General features: G+C 52.1%; 1 protein-coding gene across 3 annotated transcripts in view; it reads right to left on the bottom strand.

Annotated features, from left to right (window-relative positions):
• Window positions 1–20,673, bottom strand: part of BRD3 (bromodomain containing 3) — a 48,318-nt gene that overhangs the window by 5,633 nt on the left and 22,012 nt on the right. For 2 of the 3 annotated variants that reach the window (XM_081967487.1, XM_081967486.1), the window contains exons 5-11: window positions 19,182–19,411; window positions 18,575–18,946; window positions 16,378–16,506; window positions 15,004–15,195; window positions 14,423–14,488; window positions 11,761–11,990; window positions 11,157–11,449 (exon numbers count right to left, since the gene is read on the bottom strand). In XM_081967487.1, the coding sequence (XP_081823613.1) occupies window positions 11,157–11,449; window positions 11,761–11,990; window positions 14,423–14,488; window positions 15,004–15,195; window positions 16,378–16,506; window positions 18,575–18,946; window positions 19,182–19,411 (1,512 nt within the window). The remainder of the gene's footprint in view (window positions 1–11,156; window positions 11,450–11,760; window positions 11,991–14,422; window positions 14,489–15,003; window positions 15,196–16,377; window positions 16,507–18,574; window positions 18,947–19,181; window positions 19,412–20,673) is intronic. The other variant, XM_081967488.1, reaches the window with a different exon arrangement.

The following is a 20,673-nucleotide window of genomic DNA, read 5'->3' as shown; positions in this document are numbered from 1 at the left end:
TCGGTTTGAACTAAAACCTTTTTTTTATTTTAACAATTCTTCCTACTACTTGTTATTAAATTCCATTAAAGACATTTAAAGACCTTTGTTTTCCATAAGCTTGAGACAAATATGAGAAAGTCGAATCTGCCACTCGGAAGTCAGAGTCTGGTTTTTTTTAAACAATGTATCTTCTTTAATCTCACTGACTTTGTAACTGAAGGGTTTGCAACTTGCTTACAGAAACTGATAAAGAGCCAAGGGCACGAATTGTTCTTGCAGGTGCCTTTGTGAAATATTTTGGCAAGGGAAGTAAAAGAAAAGAAAAAGACAGAACCCTTCGTTTTTGAAGAGTATAAAAGAACTTGTGCTTACGCCAATTTAAAATAAATATATTTATATACACAAAAGAGGCTTGGAAGGCTAGAGTGGCAATGGATTTTAGACTTCTTTCTTCTTTTTTTCCCTCTCTTTTTTCCTGGAAACATGGATCAATATGCAGATGAGGAAACCTTTTCAAAATATCTTGGCTGGAATTCAAAATATATTGGAAGGATTTGGGAGATTTGAGAAGAAGTGGGATAGACTATTGTTTCTCACAGCAAAAGATGGAGTTGGAGCCCCAAAAATTAAAGAAGAGAATGAAGATATAGAAGATAAAGATAAGACAACAGATGAACTTATTAATGGAGCAAACATGGGTGAAAGTGGAAAGAAGGGAATATGGAAAAGTTAATTTGACAATCTGGAGCTCTATCCCTGTTCTCAAGATACAGGAGGGGAAAAAAGGCTGGTGATGATGGAGTTAAGAAAAGAAACCTTTTCAGAAACATGTCTGATAACCAAAGATAAGCTAATTTCAATACTAGGTTCAAGGGCAACGAGATTATCTGAGAGATCTTTTAAGCAACAAAGTGCGGAGAGAAGTTTACAAAAACTTTATAAAAGTGTTAAAAAGAGAATTGACACAACAACTGGCAAAAGAGAGAAGACTGTTTTGTTACTGGAAAGATACAGGTTGATAATGAAAGTTGATGATAAAAAAAATAGTTAATTTTTGGCGATTAATAAATAGGAATTTTAGTATTTTGTATTTTATTCGTTAACAAGTAATTAACTACGATAATAATAATGAAATGATAATCTTAACTAGTAAAAGCAACTTGGATATAAATTGCAAATTGGGACCAGGGAAAAAGACTTATAATTTTTATTAACAAATTTTTGTTTAGGTTTTGTTATAAAGGTGTAATCTTTTTTGGGTCTGGTGAGAGGAAATGTGATATAAATAGTAAATAATTTTTAGCTAACTACAATAATAACAAGGAAATGTTAATGGATAATGTTTAATGATTTATACGTCTGTTGGTATTGGTAAAAGCAATTAGATACAAGCTCTAAATAGTGAGTTGGGGGGGAGAAAGGGGGGGGAATGCTTAGATATTTTATTAATTGATTTTTTTTCAGAATATGTTATAAAGGTGTAATATTATTGGAGGTTTATTGAAAAATGTATCAATGATACCCCGGAGCACTCTAGCTCAACAGCAGGTCCAAGGGGGGGGGAGCAGCTTTCGGAAGTGGCCCCCCAGGTATGGTAGTTAAATCTCAGAATGGGCAACGCGAGCGAGGGAGGGAGGGATGGCCACAGGAAGGTCCTCTCCCCTGCATTTAAGGAAGCTGGCAGCCGTTGGATTTGGGGGTAACCTGAGCAGACATCGAGATCTTGACGACTTGACTGCCCCAGTTGACCTTTTGGAGATCCAGAATGCTGTCCAAGCCCCACCAGCCGTGGACATGAATTCCTGGGAACTCCCGTCTGTAAATCTCTCTCTCTCTGTTTCTTTAGAGAGCAAGCCGGTGAGGGTGGAGGCTTGTTCTCTTTGAGCTTGTGGGTCCGTGTCCGAACATTTCGTTACCAGGGTAGGAAACATCTTCAGTGGAATTTAGGGGATGTCAGAGCAAGTAGATTGAGGACTAGCAGGCTGATGTGTCACTAGCCTTCTACGTCTCCCACAACCAGGTGCAAGAGGGGGATGATGGCAGACTCAGGACTGGTTGACGTGGTTATAGGAAACCGTGAAGCAGCTGTTAATTCAGAATGATGGGGAAATAGATGCAGCCAGTGGTGACCTGGGCGAACCAGTAGTTCCAGCCAGCGGATGGGTCCACCCGCCCTGGCGCTATCCTGTCCTATATTGCCATGTTTTTAAAGCAGCATGCATGCACTGAAGGAGTACACACTCACATTTTCGGTGCTGGGCGAACCGGTTGTTACATTATGTGACACCCTCCTCTGGATGTAGCCCGTCTTCCATTGATGGACCTTAGCAGGGCCTTAGAGAGGCTGTAAAGCCCTGTGAAGCGGTATATGTCTAAATGCCTATTGCTACCTTCCAAGGCCACCTCTCCTCCTCGATTGGATAGGCAGAGTGGGCATCTGGGCTTTCATCTGTTCCTCTTTAAAGGTAAAGGTTCCCCTCGCACATATGTGCTCGTCGTTCCTGACTCAAGTGGGCGGTGCTCATCTCCGTTTCAAAGCAGAAGAGCCAGCGCTGTCCGAAGACGTCTCTGTGGTCATGTGGCCGGCATGACTCAACACAGAAGGCGCACAGAACGCTGTTCCCTTCCCACCAAGATGGTTCCTATTTTCCTACTTGCATTTTTTCCGTGCTTTCGAACTGCTAGGTTGGCAGAAGCTGGGACAAGTCACGGGAGCTCACTCCTTACGCGGCCCTAGGGATTTGAACAGCTGACCTTTCTGATCAACAAGCTCAGAGTCTTAGCCACTGAGCTACCGAGTCCCTCTTTAATTTAATCCAAATAGTTTCAACAGCTTCACCAGGCTGGATTTCTGAGGAGGGCCTATTTTGCTCACCCAGCGGAACTCCTTCTCTGCTGTTCCTATCAAGCGGAGGTATCCTTCAGCCGCTACAGCTAAATTGCAAGTCTTTTATTATTTATGTTGAGTATCATTTTCTCAGAGTAGTCCTCTGCTCATCCCAACAGGTCTCCGTTAAGCAATGATGTTTCCCCTCCAATACTATGAATTCAGGCTGACTTTCCACCGTCTTGTCTTTACAGGGAGTCCTCAAATTACAACCATTTGTTTTAGTGACTGTTCAAAGTTACAAGGGCAGTAGAAAAAGTAACTTCGAATCTTAGAATAGAGCGGGAGGAGACCTTGAAGGTCTCCTAGTCCAGCCCCCTGCTCAAGCAGGAGAACCTATACAATCTCAGACAAATGGCTGTCCAGTCCCTTCTTAAAAACCTCCAGGGATGAAGCACCCATGACTTCTGTTCCACTGATTCATTGTCCCCACTGTTGGGAAGTTTCTCCCTTTGGTTGGTTTCCATCCATTGTTTCTTGTCCTGCCCTCTGATGCTTTGGAGGCCGACCCCTTCCTCTTCTTTCGGGCAGCCCCTCAAATACTGGAATGCTGCTATCAAGTTCTTCTTTTCTTTTAACTAGCCAAACCCAAATCCTGCAGCCATTCTTCATATTTTGTGACTACTTTTCACATTTATGACTGCTGCGTCATCCCCACAGTCACGGTCAAAATGTAGACACTTGGACTCATATTTATGACGGTCGCAGTGTCCTGGGGTCATGTGCTCCCCTTTTGCCACCTTCTGACAAGCAAAATCAATGGGGAAGCCAGATTTAAGACTGTGACAAAAAGGTCGGAAAATGGGGCAGAACTCAACAACTGTCTTCCTTAGCAACATTTTTGGCTCAACTGTGGTCGTAAGTCGAGGGTGGCCTGTGTTTATTTGCTCCTTTATAGGTTTATATCCCACTTTCCGGAGCTCAAGGCAGGAGCCAGAATGCTCCCTCAGCAACAACCTGTGAGGTGGGGCAGAGGAAGTTGTGTGACCGGCCCAAAGGGAGAGGTGGAGGGAGGGCTGAGGTGGTCCTGGGTCTCCCTAGTGTCCCCTCCCTCTGAACCGATGCGCAAGTGGGGATCTTTCAGGAAGCCCCCGCAGTTCCTGAGCTTTCACGGAGGGCCTTCCAACCCATCTTCTCCTCAGAGCTTCCGACGCGAGTCTCTCCGTCCCCCATTCCCAGAGGCATCGCTTAGTCCTTGCTCCTGCCAGCAGTCTATAATCCATTGGGGGGGGGGGGTTGTCCCAGAATAGCCCCTCATTCCCCTTTTCTCTTTGGAGTCCTCTTTCAGAGCTGAAGGAAATCGGTGGGCCAGAATCCCACTTGGCCCCAGGCTCTTGGCTGCTTCCTAGGCCTTCAGGGGGCGGCCACCGCAGCTGGCCCTGCGAAGGCCTGAGGGATGTCCAGCCCCACCCCTGGCCCCCTGACTGACCTTTCAGGCCCTCAAACCTCCTGCCAAATCTACACAGTTCTGCTACAGGAGGGTTTCTTTAAGGGCTCCTGCTGAATCCCAGGCAAAGGCCGGGGCTTTCCTGCTCTTCAGAAAAAGATGAAGACGGCAGCGGAGGAGCCGAAGTCGTGACGACACGACATGCGATCTCAATGCTTTTGCCACTGGGTGGTCTAAACGGACCTAAACCGTCCTGCAGAGATGGTGAACAGAAGAATACATCTTGCTGATCTCAGGGACTTCGCAAAGTCCCTGATTGATCCAAGAGAAGTTCTTCAAGCCGGTGACAAAAAATCCAGGCATTTGGCTGATGAAGTCAGGACGGCTCCAAAACGGAAGGATATGGAAAAAGAAAGTGTTTCCAGCTGGTAAGGAATTTTTACTGTTTTAAAAGTGACTGCGTATAAAAAAACCTTAGAAATAATTTAAATTGGAGAACAGAAGTAATAAGCGGCGGAATTAAATTTGGAATGGTTTTGGACAGTGTGTTATCTTACTTTTTAAACACTATCTTCATGGATGGAATTTATGCAAGCCTTTTAAAATGAATGGATTAAGTTTCCTTCTTCTATTTTTTTTCTTTTACTATTCTCTGTAATCTATGGATTAAAATTCTCCTCTTTCATTACTGTGGGTGTTTTTCTAACTCATTTAAAAATCAGATTTTTTAAAAAACTTGAAATACAAAAAAGATATAAAAAGAAACAAAGAAATTGTAAAGAAATTGTAACATTGTAACACTGCTACTCAGAGGCTGGAGGTTTGTGTATTGGAAACGAAACATTTTTTTCACTGATTATCCTGGCTTGGCACTTCAAGGTCTGACAGCTTGTTTATAGAGTGATAAGAAGAAAAACACACAGATGTTCCTTTGAAGTATATTTTTAACCAGAGAAAAGCTGAAATGTTATTGTGATGCTTAATCCTGTTAAAACCTTCTAAGCTAGAGCAGCAGCGTTTGTTAGCTGGAGTTAATGGCACAATTTCAACAGCAGAAAGAAGTTTTAAGTCTGCAAAAGATACTTTCAGAAATACAGAAATTATCAGATACACATGAGAGGATAGAGAAGAAGTTGGAAGTTTTAGTGCACCTAACAGCAAAATATGATGAAGAAGTTGAAGATGTTAATCAAATGGAAAAAGTGGCAGTTAAAATCCTAAAAATTGAAGAGGAAAATGAATATAAAGAAATTAAAATTGCTGATATTTATGGTGATTGGTTTGTCTCTGAAAAGGGAAAGAGTGGAATACTGAAAGAGGAATTAAATGGAGGGGAAATCTACCCCAGATGGCAAGATATAGAAGAAGAGAAAACAAAAGAATGTATGGCTTTATTATGAAGAGAGAAATTTTATTAGCAAAATCATTGATAACATTACCGACAATCAAAGATAAGCTGATTAAGGAAACAGAAGAAATTACATGAGAGATTTTATAAACAAAGAGTTGCTAAGAGGAGTCCACACAAAGTTGATTAAGGAGATGACTGACACCACAAATGGCAGAAGATATGAGACTGTTTTGCTACTGGAAAGATACAGGTTGATAGATGGAAGAGTATAATTTAAAACTAGCTAAACTTAGTGAAATTTAGTGACAATAGATATAGTTAAACAAATAATTGATAATGATAATAATGTATACAATGTGTAGTGTTATGATAAGTAATAACTGGATATTGCCATCCGCCACCTACCACCCACCGCCCCCACCTCTTGATTGTCATCTAACCAACCTATCACCATCACCCCCCCCATCTAAGACTAATGACTGGACTTTCTGTTTTGCTGCAACCATGCTTTTCAAATTTTTACTGGATTATGACATCTTCAGCATAGACCCTAAGCCCCGACGACGAACTCTTTTAACACTCTATGTATTTAAGGTCAGACCTGATCCTACTGCGAGAGTCCCCCCTCTCGCAGGTGTGGCCCTCCGCCCTTTCGAGGGCCCACCTTGATGACGGATTTATTAATCCCGAGAGGTGGAGGAAGCGGAGACTTAGGGGGTTTTTAGTTAGTTGTTTTTTAAAAATTTGTAGGGGTGGGGGCTCAGGGGTTGTGGGGTGGGTGGGTCAGATCAGGAGCGATGTGAGAGCTGGGCCTCCAGGTGTGGTCGCGAGCAGAAGGAGCGGAAGGGAGGAGGAGGGGGAGGATATCATTCCTATACAGGGCTCTTTAATTCCAACGGTCGCAGGGAGGGGCAGATACGAGGACAGATTAAGAACTTACAGTCGGTTGGGAGACCGTGGTTGCTGGTTACACCCGGTCGCTTGTACCAACCCCCGCGTTCTAGGTGGTCAAGAGTTACAGACCCAAGGCCTGAGGCTGTTGTTATGCAATGCGAGGTCCGTTGTTAACAAGGCCCCCCTCATTCACGATCTAATTTTAGAGGGGGAGCCGGACCTCGCGGGAATAACGGAGACCTGGTTGGGCCACGAGGGAGGTCTTCCCCTCGTGGAAATGTGCCCACCAGGCTACCGAGCATTTCACCAGCCCCGGGCCCAGGGAAGGGGCGGTGGGGTGGCAGTAATTATTCGGGAGGACTTAGAGCCGAGGGAGTCTACTGTGCCACAGACGTCCGGATGTGAATCCCTTGTTGTGAAATGGGGCCCTGGGAGACAGTTGGGCCTGCTGATAGTATACCTGGCTCCTCGCTATACATCAGCGGCCCTGCCCGAACTCCTCGAGCTGATCGCATCGGTGACGGTTGAGACCCCCAAACTTTTAGTGATGGGGGATTTTAACCTGCCATCGATGGGAGAAGCATCAGAGGGGGTTCGGGAGTTCATGGCTTCCATGACAGCCATGGACCTGACTCAAATGATTCAGGGCCCGACACATGAGGGAGGACACACTCTGGACCTTGTTTTTGTCTCTGGCCAGTGGCTGAGTGATCTGGGAGGAGGGGACTTAACCATCACTCCCCTGTCATGGTCAGATCACTCACTCCTTCGTCTTGACTTCCCTGGTGCTACCTCCCGCTGCGGGGAGGCGGAACCGGAAAGTACCAGATGGTTCCGCCCCAGGCGCCTGATGGAACCTGATAGGTTCCAGACAGAGCTTGGGCCACCTCCTGTAACCTTGACCAGCCCCCGGGTAGAGGACCTGGTGGTCGCGTGGAATAATGCGACTACCGGGGCCTTGAACCGGGTGGCACCTTTGCGGCCTCTCCGGCGGCAACAATCCACCCTGGCCCCTTGGTTTACCGAGGAACTAAGGGTGATGAAATGCCGCAAGAGACATCTAGAGAGTCGTTGGAGATCCTCTCGCTCCGAATTTGATCGAACACAGGCACGAGCCCATTTAAGGACGTACCTTGTGGCATTGAGAGTGGCCAAACGCCAATATTGTGCCACTCTCATTGCATCCGCGGAGAACCGCCCTGCCGCCCTGTTTCGGGTGTCCCGCTCCCTCTTGTTTCAGAGGCCACGGGAGGCCCCTCTACAGGGCAGGGCAGAGGAATTTGGTAAATATCTGCAGGATAAAATCGCTCAAATCCGGAGGGATTGGGTCCCTGTCAGTGGTCCAATGGAGACGTCCATGGCGAGTCTTGAGGAATTGATCTGGGAGGAGTTTGACTTGGTTGCCATTGAGGATTTGGACAGAATGCGTGGACGACTGCGACCCACCACATGTTTATTGGACCCGTGCCCCTCCTGGCTTGTACTGGCATCCTGGGAGGTTACACGAGACTGGCTCCTGGGCCTAGTGAATGCTTCGTTGAGCGAGGGGTCTCTCCCGGCCACCTTGAAAGAGGCGGTGGTGAGACCCTTGCTCAAGAAGCCTTCCCTGGACCCTTTGGAGCTGGCCAATTATCGTCCTGTCTCCAACCTTCCCTTTTTGGCGAAGGTTGTAGAGAGTGTGGTGGCCTACCAGTTTCCACGTCATCTGGAGGAAAATGATTATCTAGACCCGCGCCAGTCCGGCTTCCGCCCCGGTCACAGCACGGAGACGGCCTTGGTCGCGTTGGTGGATGATCTCTGGAGGGCCAGAGATAGAGGTTGTTCCTCTATCCTGGTCCTATTAGACCTCTCGGCGGCTTTTGATACCATCGACCATGGTATCCTGCTGCGCCGGCTGGAGGGGTTGGGGGTCCGGGGCACCGTTTTGCGGTGGTTCGGCTCCTACCTTTCTGGCCGGACGCAGCGTGTGTTGGCAGGAGAAGAGAGGTCGACCCTACGCCCCCTTACTTGTGGGGTGCCACAGGGGTTGGTCCTCTCGCCACTCCTGTTCAACACATATATGAAGCCGCTGGGTGAGATCATCCGTGGTTTCGGGGTGGGATACCACGCTGATGATACTCAGCTGTACTTTTCCACCCCGAACCACCCCAACGAGGCCATCGAAGTGATGTCCCGGTGTGTGGAAGCCGTACGGATCTGGATGGATGACAACCGACTCAAGCTCAACCCCTCCAAGACGGAGTGGCTGTGGGTACCAGCTCCCCGGTTCAGCCAATTAACTCCATCATTGGCCATTGGGGGCATTCAACTTGCCCCCGTGGAGCGGGCGCGCAATTTGGGCGTCCTCCTGGATGGGTGGCAAGGGGGGCGTTCCACCAGGTTCGCCTGGTGCGCCAATTGCGCCCCCTACTGGACCGGGACGCCTTACGCACAGTCACTCATGCGCTGGTGACGTCTCGCTTGGACTACTGTAACGCTCTCTACATGGGGCTTCCCTTGAAATGCACCCGGAGGCTACAGTTGGTCCAGAACGCAGCCGCGCGGGTAATTATGGGGAGTACTAGGTACTCCCATGTGACACCGTTCCTGCGCGAGCTGCACTGGCTTCCTGTGGTCTATCGGGTGTGTTTCAAGGTTTTGATAACAATCTTTAAAGCGCTCCATGGCTCAGGACCTAGTTACTTGCGGGATCGTATTCTGCCCCATACATCCCTGCGACCAATCCGCTCGCAGAGAAGGCCTCCTCCAGGTGCCGTCCACTAGACAGTGTCGGGGGGCGGCGCCTAGGAGCAGAGCCTTCTCTGTGGCGGGCCCAGCCCTGTGGAATGACCTCCCTCCGGATATTAGGAATACCTCTGACCTCCGCTCCTTTCGTATTAAGCTTAAGACCCACCTATTCCAAGCAGCTGGCCTGGCTCAACTTTGATCTAACCATATCGCTCCTGACGGGTTTTTAATTGGGTATTTTAATTATATTTAATTATTTAGGGGTTTTTTAATCACTGTATTCTAATTGTTTTTTATTCATCAGCCGACCTCCTCCTTGTGTATGTCTCGGTATATGTCTCTGTTATATGTTTGTTTTGTCCACATATTTATTTCATATGTTTCATTGTACGCCGCCCCGAGTCCTTCGGGAGAGGGTGCGGCTAAGAAATAAATATTTATTTATTTATTTATTTATATGAATATTGAATGGTACCATGAAAGGAAGATTAAAAACCCTTTTGGATTATATATAAAGGTTAATTTAAAAAAAAGAGAATTAAGTTAGATTCAGTTAAGTCTTGATTATTAGGGGGGAAAATGATATGATGCAGGATATAGTCAAATAAAGGAGGGATAATGATAATAACGTATATATATATATGTATGTGTACAACATAAGGGAACGGGATGTAAATTCTAAACAGTGATTTGGAAAGAAGGATTAGAAAACTTTGTTATTGAATATTATGGATGTTTAGCTAGAATAGGACATAAGGATTCAGTGTTATTGGAGGGTTTCAGAAATAGTAAATGAAATGCCAGTATGTGGTTCTGTATTAAATTTTGGTATATTTTATGATGAAGGACGTTTAAACAATTATAGTCAAATGAAAATGGAGGTATGATGACGGTAACATGTATAAATATATCTGAGTTAAAATACTTGAATTAATATGAATTATGTTTGTTGACTGTGGAAGAGATGCATGAAAGCCTTTTGTAACCAACTGATACACTTTCTACAGTATGTAAAGAAGGAAGATTCTTTGTGTTTGTTTTGAAAATAAAAATTAAAAAAAACTTTTATAAAAAAAAAAGAAAAGAAAAAGATGGAGGCTCGGCTGCATCTGGTAAACTGGCATTTATCCCTAGTTTAATCGTGGGAGAAGGAGCAATCTGGTAGGAGGGAGAGACCTGGGGTGGGGAGGGGGCGAGACGGTGAGTAGGAAACAAGCAGAGGAGGAGGGGGTGGGAGGCCACAGCTACACAGCAGACAGAGAGGGGAGCTTGGAAAGGATCCTGCCTAAATTATCAGGAGGTAAAAGGAGGCAGCAGGTCACTTGCCCTTTCAGGCTCCCTTAAGGCAGCCTTACAATAAAGCAGAATCTGCTCAGCTGCCTCGTCTACCTGAGGCGGCTAGAAGGACACCCAGCACAGAGAGAGGACATCAGAGGGGGGAGGCCTCCAGGGCGGCTGAGACCAGGAAGGGCTCCTCTTCCACAAGGCTCAAGACCCTTCCCTTCAGTGGGGCAGCAGCCGGGAACTCGGGGGAGAGGGAAATGGGGGTTAAAAGTACATCATCCCCCCAACCCCTCTGCCTTCACAAAGGACCCTCCCACCTCGGCCAGGGAAGGGACCGAAGCCCCCTCAGCAGAGGGGAGACCCCAGGAAGGGTCCAAAGATTGGGGCTGCCTGTGGAGGCAGGAGAGTCGTCTGAAGGCCGAGAGCAGAGAGGTTTTCACATTTCCAAGCAGACTGGGGGGGTGGGGGGGTGGATACGGGTGGATTGGAGGGGGGGAAGAGCTCAGCATGGAGTAGACAGCCCCCCTCCAAGCTCCTGCAGCCCCCCCAAAAGAAGCAGCCTGGGCAGTGGAGCTCATGGCTAGAAGAAGCCCCCCCCCCCCACTCCACCCATCGGTTCCAGGGCCTGAGGGAATCCCACTTACAAAATGGCTTCCGCTGCTTTTTCTGCAAGCAGGACTTGACGTATCTCTCGAGTTCTCGCAGCGTGGTGGGCTTCAAGGTTTCAAAGTCGATCTCGATCTCGTCGGGATTGGAGTCCCTGAGGGAGGGCTCTCGCGACTGGATGATGTGCACCACCCGGCCCAGCTTCTCCCCCGGCAGGCGGTTGATGTCCAGGCTGAGCTGGCGCTTCTCGTCGTAGGTCATGGGGAGGCCCTCTTCCTCCTCCTCTGAGTCGAAGGTCGCCGAGGCCTGCTTCCCAGCCTTCTTGGGCTGCCTGTGGGCGGGAGGGGAGCGGTCAGGGCCTGCAGCTCCGAGCACACCCGACAAGCCCCCTCTGGTGGGGTGCCGAGAGAGAGAGAGAAGTGGGCAAATGGTCTCCAGGCACCACAGCCCCCCCCCTAGCATTCTTCTCCCTGAGGGCCCCTGCTGCCACTCCCCTTTTGCCCCCTCCCCCCTTCCCAATGCCCCTCTCCGCTCTGGGTTGGCCAGGTACGTAACTTCTTTGGCTGGGTCCTCGCCCCTCGCCCGCCTACCCCTCGAGCCCCAATCAGCCTCCCCCCCTCCCGTCCCAGAGGACGCCCCCACCTGTTAAGGGGAACTGTGCTGTTGGCCTTCTTGGCGGGGGCTTTCTTCTGCTGGGCGGCTTTTGCTGGGGGGGGCACCTTGGCCTTCTTCTCCTCCTCGGCTTTTGCCTTGTGCTTCTCTTTCTCCTTCTCCTTCTTTTTCTTCTCCTTCTCTTTCTTCTCCTTCTTCTTCTTTGGCTTGTTGACTGGGGCTTGCGAGAGGGCAGCCAGCTGCTCGTGGACGGCCTTCAGCTGAGAGAGAAGCCAAGGAGAGAAGCTCAGCTGACCACTGGCGCCCTCCGACCCACTCAACCCGGGGCAAAGTCTGGAACCTGGCGAGAGGATGGGGGGGGGCAGCAGCTGTTGTTCCCCCCCACACACACGCACACGCACTGCCCGTGGGCCTCGGCAGGCCAGCCCACCCAGGGCCCTGGAAGGTTCATGGGAACAGCAGCCCCCAGCCTTCCAGGCCTGCTGCCTCGCCCCATCCCCAGACCAGGCTGCCAGGGACGGGCACAAGCCGCTCCCTTAACACGCTGCGTGCACAAGGCTTTCCCGCTGGGCCACAGCGTGGCTTACTTGCTGGAGCATCGCATGGGAGGCGAATGCTACAGTGGCACCTTTTTTAAACCTAACCACACAGGATGTGAGCCAGGAGGCCAGCGGGGGCCTCGGAAAAGTCGGTCTCCTCTCCTTTATTTCCAAGGGGTTCTTGATAGCTTGTACCTAGATTTGCTGTTTTTTAGCTGTTGTGAGACGCCCAGAGTCACTTAGGCAATATAGGCAGCCATATAATCAAATCATAAATCAATAAATTTAAGCAAATTAAAATCCAATCTACAGGATCCTCCAGCCATGGCAGGCCCAGGATGCCTGCAGCACACAGAGGCAGCCCCCTGCCCCCCCCCCCAGGCAGAGGGAGGTGCCTCCCCAGGAGATGCCCACTTCACAGCTGGCGGTGAGCAGAAGGCCAGGCTGGGGAGACAAGCCCCCTCCTCCTCCTTCAGCCAGAGAGGAAGGGGGAAGGCGGGGGCCATGGGGAGGGAGAGGCCCCCATCTGGGAGGAGGAACCTGGCCTTCCAAGGGAGCGCAGGCCCACCGACCCCACCATCTGGGGCAGAGGATCCAGCGTGGGGGTGCCAACCTTCTCCTTTTGGGCTTAAAGGGACCCAGGTTCAAATCCTCATTCAGCAGGGATTCTCCCAGGCGGCTTTGCTCTACCTGACTGGGCTACATGCAGATGCCACGGTACTTGCAAACCCTCTTGGGGCTTCTGCCCTTCCCCCACCCCCCACCCCCAGCAACAGCTCTTCAGCACTCCCCCCCCCCCCAAACCCTCAATAAAATTCCAGCCTCAAAATTGGCAGGCAGCGTCCCTGTTAGAGCCCTGTGTTCCTTTGCTTTGCTTTGGATTCAGCCCAACTCTGAAGTCTGGACGGAAGAGAAGCGGAGGAATGAAACAGGGGCTGCTAGAGACCGTATATATCGGGGGGTGTCAGACTCAAGGCCCTATCAGCAGCCCAAGAGGGGCCTGCGGTGCCTCTGCCAGTGAAAGCCGGAGGTCCTCCTGGGCCCTGTTTCTGACAGCCTCCGATGGCCCTCTGCCAGCAGAAAAGTAGCCGGGGAGAGGGGGGGCTGCAGCACCCCCAGAGCTCCTTTTCTCTGGCAGAGGAGCCAAAAATGGGGTCTGGGGGGGGGGGGAGACACCCACAGAGGGCTATCAAAACGAACTGAAAACAAAACAAAAGGATAAATGTTTCTTCCCCTTTTGCATTTGAGCAGGCAAGAAGGGACAGGAAAGGAGAAGGGGAAAGAGGGAGGATGAAGAAGGGAAGATGAGAAAGAGGGAAAGGAAGGAAGGAATGACAGGGAGTGAAAGTCACATGGCCACCACAGGTGCCCCTGACACGAGTGACATTGAGCTGACCATGCCCACTTTGGCCACGCCCCCCAGTCCCCCCCCCCCGAGGCCAAACGCAACCCCGATGCAGCCCTGAATGAAAGAGAGTTTGAGACCCCTGCTGCCTATGAATGGTTCAAACAAAGACAAGGTAATTCTGAGGCACCGGGGAGAAAAGTGTCGCTCAGTTTATTCCCCGTATTCATGAGGACTAGACACTTGTTGACTGAAAACTAAAGAGAATTCTCAGAAAATCTGGTGCAACCTGAAGGGCAAAAGCAGCATTCACCCACAGGGAAGGGTGACCCGACTGGCGGGGCCAATCCCAGCCACCCCCTCCCTGAAGGAAGGCTGCAGCTAGGGAGGGTCTGCCCAGGGATTGTTTTGCTCTCCTGCGGGGCAAGAAAGAAAACCCCAGTTGCCCAGAGCAGCCCACGAGAGGCTTTCCTGGTTGGCCAGCTTTCACAGACCCCCACAGCTGGCCCACCTCGTGGGGACACTTCCGAGTCCCAGCCGGTGGGATTCCACAAGGAGCAGCTGGCAGAGCAGGAAGAGAAAATAGGCTCCCCCCAAGTTCAGGCATGGGGCCGCCCCCCACCCTCCCCGCTTGCCTTCTGCCTGCCCCCCAAGCCCTCCTGGGCAGCCCCCTCAAGGCGGAGACTGCCTGCTGGGGGGAAGCGTTTCTGGACTGGAGATCTGTACTTATCCACACACAATACAGGACAGGGAGAAGCGCTTTATAAAAGGGGTGGGGGGGGAAAGGGGGAAAAAAATAAACAAATACATTCCATCCATTCCAGTCTCGGGAGTCAATGACCTTGTAGCACTGCCTCAATGATCGGGAACAGTCCTGTGTGAACAAGAAGACAGGCAGGGAAGCAAATCGGGTGTCCACACCGCACCCTGAGTCGGGGGCAGAGGGGGGGGGGTGAGAGCCCCAGAACCACACTCTGGTTCTTGGGGAGGCCTGGGACACTTTGGGCCCTTGGTCTCAAGGGCAAAGTTTCTAGCCCTCACTGCTGTGACCGATGTATGGAAAAGGAGGGCGGTTCCTTTTCTACGACCGGTCACAGAGCAGGCACGGGAGTTCTGGTGCACCACCACCGAGGCGCCCGGTGGAGGCGCTGTGGTCTCTATTTCTCTATGTTCACATTTTTGGCCCTGCCTTTTCCAACTGCCTCAACGTCCTTCTTAGCGACCGGGGGGGTTGATAAAGGAAGCGGCTCTTTCTGAGCAGCCCAGAGAACCCTTGAGTCTCTGCAGGGCCCCCGTCGAGGCTCCCCGCACCTCCGGCGGCTTCCGGGGCGAGACAAGGCCCCTTCGCGAGTGGCCGAGCCCCGAACCGCTCCCCGAACTGCCACCCACCTGCTCCTGCAGCTCTGCCAGCCGCGTGGCCCGCTCCTCTTCCGAGTCCGAGCTGTCCGAGTCCGAGGAGCTCCCCTCACTGCTGTGGCTGCTCTCCGTGCTTTTGCTGACCACGGGGGCGGTGGGCAGAGGGGGAGGCGGGGGGTCAGCGGGCTCGTCTGGCATCTTGGCAAATCGCATCTCAAAGACGTCCTGCGGGAAGAGGAGCCACTTTGGAGAGGGGGGCAAAGGTGCCCCCAGAGCAGGCAGCCGCCCCAAAAGAGGCACCCCCGCCCCCGCCCCACAGTGGGGCTGACTGGAGGAGAAGGAGGCCAAAGGGCAGCAGGGGGCTCTTCAGATGCTGTGGCCCCCATCAGAACTGCCATCTAGCCTCGGAAGTGAGAGGTGGGCCGGAACCCCTGGGAGATGTAGCCCCCACCCCACCTGGGGCAGGTGCCCGAGGCCTCTTAGGGCCCTCTCCAGAAAGGCCAGGCCTCCTTCCCCTCTCAAGACCACCTGGCCCATCCTCCACCACAGGAGGGGAAGGAACTGTCCTGCGAAAGAGAGGGCAGCAAGGCAAGCGTCCCCTTCCCTTGAGCCCAGGGTCCTGAAGGAGGCAGGGGGCTGAGGAAGAGACCCTGCCCGGATTAAAGGTAACCTCCTTGAACAATAAGGGCCTCTCTGACCCAATGGACAAGCAGAACAAATAGAGCTGCATACATTATAAGCAACCTACAAATGTATCACCGCCGTCCACCAACACCCCGCTCGGCATAAAACATACACGCCGTTCACAGATTTCATTGTCTGAGGGGAACTTTTGGGAGGTTTGTAACTGCAGGATTCACACATTTATGGATGAGACCCAGAGTCTCAGGGGAGTGCAACGAAGCTCCTGGGGGGCTGGAGGGGAGTGGGGGGGAACCAAGAGGCATCCACTCCAGGCAAAGGGCCATGAAAGAGGAAGCCACTGAAACGTTTCACACTTAAGACCAGCCCCGGTCATGATTTACTCCAGGGTGCAGGGAAAGAGCAGCTAGTCTCCCTTGTGAGAACTGCCTGTCGGGCGTTGTGAATGTTCTGTGATGTTGTGCAACACAACAACAAGCCTCGTTATGAGCCTCTGGGGTGAGCAAGGGGCAAGAGGCGGCCATAGCCGGCAGAGGCCGAGCGCCCATCCCAGACTCCGGGGGCAACCACCCTAAGGCGGCAGGAGAGGCCTGGAGACCTCAAGCCAGGAAGGGGGCGGCCTGCGGCATCTGCTGGAGTCCCACTGGCTCTGGACCGGCCTCCTCGCAAATGGCGCCAGAACAAGCCCTTCAGTGAGCCCACAGACCCCCTGCTGCTGACGGAGCCCCCCCTTTTTTTCATCCTGGCAGCCCCCCCCCCCCTTACCTGCAGCTTCCTAGCCATGGCCACCACCTCGTGGTCAGGCGGATTGTACTTGTAACAATTGGAGAACATGAGCCGGACGTCGGCTGCAAAGCCTTGGGCGTCTTGATATTCCCGACTGTCCATTTTCTTCTGCAGGGGAGCCCAGAAAGGGGACAGGATTAGAGGGGGAAACTGCCCCTGAAGCCCTGCTGGCCACCTTCCTCCCTTCCTGCCCTTAAAGCCCCTTCGGAAGCCACAGGCAGAGCAGCTGGATTTGGGGTGGGGGCGGGGCAAAGTCAGAGGAACAACTCAAGGGATAAATGACTGAACTCTGGAGAGAAGAGACTCGTCCTGAAAGAGGCCTGGAGCAGACCTTCAAGTCAGGGCCCCACCTCCCAAAGCAATCCCAGACCCCTGGGGCCCAAAGCTCACAAGGGCAACGGATCTGGCCCCTGGGGGTTTCACACAGGGCGTCCAAGGCAAGCAGACCCCCCCCCCCCTTGCTGCAGCTGAACCCAAGGGCAGGGCGTAGGGGAGGGGGGGATGTTCCCTGCAGGCAGAAGACCCCACTGACATTCCCCTCGGGCGGAAGCAACAGGGGTCTCCCTCTGGAAGTCCTTTGGGACAAGAGCCACCAAGGGCTCAACTCTGCCACCTGCACCCTGGCCGCCTCCTCAGGATGGATTAGTGCCACACCTGGGGCTGCCATTGAAAAGCATCCAGGATACAGCTGGTGCAAAATGGGTGTGTGTGTGTGTGTGAGGGCAGTTACGTGCACCCTGACATCAGCACATGCTGCCCTTCTGTTCCACAAACTACCTTGGTTGCCAGCTGGCTTCTGGGTTGGATGCAGGGCGCTGGGCAAGACCTCCGAAGCCCCCTCCCCCCCCCCCCCGTGGTGGGCCAGGTGATCTGAGGGGCGGCTGAGGTTTCCCCCTCCCATCAGCCCAAGAGGAGCTCCATCAGGCAGGACCCTGGAGAAGAGCTTTGTCTGCCACAGCAGAGGCCCCCCTAGGAAGTGAGGCTGGGCCCATCCCCACTGGCCTTTTGGGGAGGCTCAGAGTCCTGGGAGCTGCTGCTGCTGCTGTTGCTCTCCCTCACTACGACTTTCTCTTCAATTGTTTTCCCCTTGACTTGTGCAACCTCGTTTTCTGTTGTTTCCTTTTGTCGTGTGGGTGAGTTGGGCGCATAAATTCAGATCAATAAATAAAGCCACAGCAGGTGGCCCACCTGGGGCTTTTCCCCCCAAGCTGCCAGGGCAGGTAAGGCAGCCCCACTGCCAGGCTCTCCCGGCCCTGGCGGAAGGGAGGGGGGGCAGAGAGGAGCTGCCGAGGGGCTGCGAGGGCAGCACTGGCCTCAGGGCTGGCAGGTCAAAGCGGGTCTCCTTCCCTCTTCTGGGCCTTTACCCAGCCACTGCTGCCTCCAGGGTTTTGGGGTCTTCTCCGCAGAGGGACAAAGCGGAGGCTGCTTGGAGGCCGCTACAGCTCCCTGGCAGAGGGAGTCTGGCCAGATGGACCCATCCAACTAGCTGGGGTCCCACATTGCCTCTGTTTTTTTCTCTTGGGCAGTCACCTGGAGTTGGGGGACGTTACCATCCCTCCAGGGCCACGGACGGATCATGTCCTGGTAGCCCTGGAGGCCTCTGGGGCTGCCCCCCCCGCCCCCTGCAGGGAGGTAGGGGCCAGTCAACCCAGAGGACTCAAGAGGGAACTTGTGGTCCGAGACTAGAAGAAGCAGGGATTGAGGAGGGCTTGTGCAGGTTCTCAGCTCCGGGGGAGGAAAGAGTGGGAGAAGGCAGCTGAGAGCAGGGCTGGGGCCAGGAGGTTCTCCCCCTGCAACCATTTCTCTCACGGCTCACCAGCTCCTCACGCTCCCAACCTTCCTTGGAGTCACGTCTCCCAATTCGGCCTCTCGGCCACTAACAAGGACTTACAAGTGGTTGTAAGACTCCCGGGATCACGTGACTGACTTCCAAGCAGAGATGTCAATGGGGGAAGCCAGAATGGCTTAATGGTTGCATTTGCTTAACGGCCAAGGCAAAAAGGTTGTAAAATTGGACATACTTAAAGACCGTCTCACTTAATGACAGAATTTCCAGTCCCAACTGCAATCGTAAGTAGAGGACTACCTGTATGCGGCTAGTCTTGTGGGCAGGGACCAGGGCTCCAGCAGCAGCACCTGCCACGGGTGGGAAGGGGGATCCCCTGTGGGGACCTACTTTGACGGTGCTGAGGTCCATGGGGTGCTTGATGATGTCGTGGTAGTCGTGCAGCTCCAGGGCTTCGGCGTCCACCGGCTTGTAGAAGGGCCAGGCGTAGGCCGCGTGCTTCTTGGACAGCATCTCCTTCAGGATGCTGTCGCAGTACTTGAGGTGCTCCGAGAGCTTGCCCTTCTTGCCCGCGTGCTGGGGCACCTCCCCGTCTTCCAGGTCCTTCTTTGGCGGTTTGATGGGCCGGCCACCGCTCTCCCGCCGAGCCACCACTTTGGCCTGCTTGGAGTCCAACAGCTGCGGAGGGGATTCGCTCCGGCTGGCCGTGATGGCTGACGTGGTGGGCGTGGTGGTGTCCGCTTTCCGCTTCACCCCCTTTTTCTGAAATCGAAGCACAGCCCATAAGGAGGGGGCAGGTGGAGAGGAGACCCCCCCCCCAAGAAGGTGGGTCAGGAGGAACTTGGGGGGGGGGGAGGCAGAAAGATGGCGGCGTTTCTCTGGTCTGAGACCAGAAACAGGCCAACCTCTGCAAGGAAGGGGTAGCGGGAGCGGCCCCCCAGCCCCACCCCTTCCCTGGGGGAGAGGCGCATGCGCAGAGAGGGGAAGCCCCCGTTACCTTGACGATGGGCGGTGTTGGGGGAACCACTGCCATGATTGGGGCGGCAGGAGGTGGGGGAGGAAGCACGGGCGTTGCAGGGGGGGCAGTGATGGGGGTGACGTTCGCAGTGATGGTTGGCACAGGCGTGACGGCAATTACGGGCGTCTGAGATACCGACGGAGGGACGCTCTGGAAGGGCGCCGGGGGGGATGCGGAGGAGACGGCCGTGGCTGCTGGGTGCTGAGTTCCTGCGGGGAGGAAAGGAAGGACGTCGAGAGGAAGGCTGAGCAGATCCAGCTTTTCCTTTGCTGTGGAAATCATAGCATGGGAATTCTCCCCCCACCCCACCCCTCAATTCTGTAAAATTGTGTTTTATATTGTGTACGCTTAAAAAAATTAAAAACAGAAGAATACCAATACAAAAAGTGGAATGAAAAGTAAAGTAAAAACGCCATGAGGAATTCAATGACTCACCAGCTGATATGGAAGCCAAAATGTTTAGGGCTCAAAAATACACCCCCAAAATTGGGATTCTCTTTTAAAAATAGCCACACTTATGGATGAGCCGAACCAAAATGCCATAAGCAACGTGCCACCCCACGGATTCGCCCCCTGGTAAAAATTTACAATGGAATCTGTTCTTTAAAACAGCATTTACTGATACAAAATATGAAAACAATTGAAGTTCTTCAGAATGTATTGAAAACAACGAATTTTGAGGAAGGGCATTTTTAAAAATATTTTGGCTAAAAATTTGGGAGTTTATCTGTTTACCATCTCCATGCCACTCCCACCACCACCACCACCGCGGGTCCGTGGAGCCAGAAAAGTCGGGGACGGCTGCCTCAAGTAAAACTCGGTTGGGATGCCTTTGTAAAATGGGCCCCAAATGGCTGGTTAGGCGCCCTTGCCATTAGGAAAGCAAGACTCAACTTTGTGCGTTTCAATAAAAATGATGATGCTAATGCCTAGAATGACAAAGGGTGTGGTGGGCAGTAGAAGTCCATATCCATGACAAACATGGAGTCCTTTAATGACCCCGTAATCCCTTGCCTCGGGGTGGAGTCGGGGGCAACTGAATGGAGCTGTTTTTACTGGCCAGATGCCCTTCCTGTCTCCAATGCAGAGTTCGCAACAGATATTTACTCAAGTGTGCCCAGAGGGAGAAATATCTGCCGCTACCTAGGATCAAACTCACAGCCTCCTGATTGTGAGGAGGCCACTGTACCTACCATCTGCACTAGGCCACTGCGCCCCACTATGACAAACATGAAGAATGAACGAAAAAATTACAACGAACGTTAATTGAGGGGGGAAGGGGGATAAACCTAGCTATGCCATGGGCCTTTCAAACAAAGAGGAAGGGAAGGGAAGGATAACAGACATGAATTAAGACATCTTGTGAGATGAGGAAAGTGCACATGTGAAGGTTTAATCGTGAACAAAGGGAGCCACAAAGGGGGAACTGACGTCATGAAAGTTGTCCTGACTGCAGAAGAAAGCAGTTGGG

This window comes from Natrix helvetica, assembly GCF_964273705.1.
Source record: "Natrix helvetica genome assembly, chromosome: 15".
NCBI lineage: Eukaryota > Metazoa > Chordata > Lepidosauria > Squamata > Natricidae > Natrix > Natrix helvetica.
Note: the sequence above shows the minus strand (reverse complement) of the source record. Positions and strands in the feature narration are given on the sequence as shown.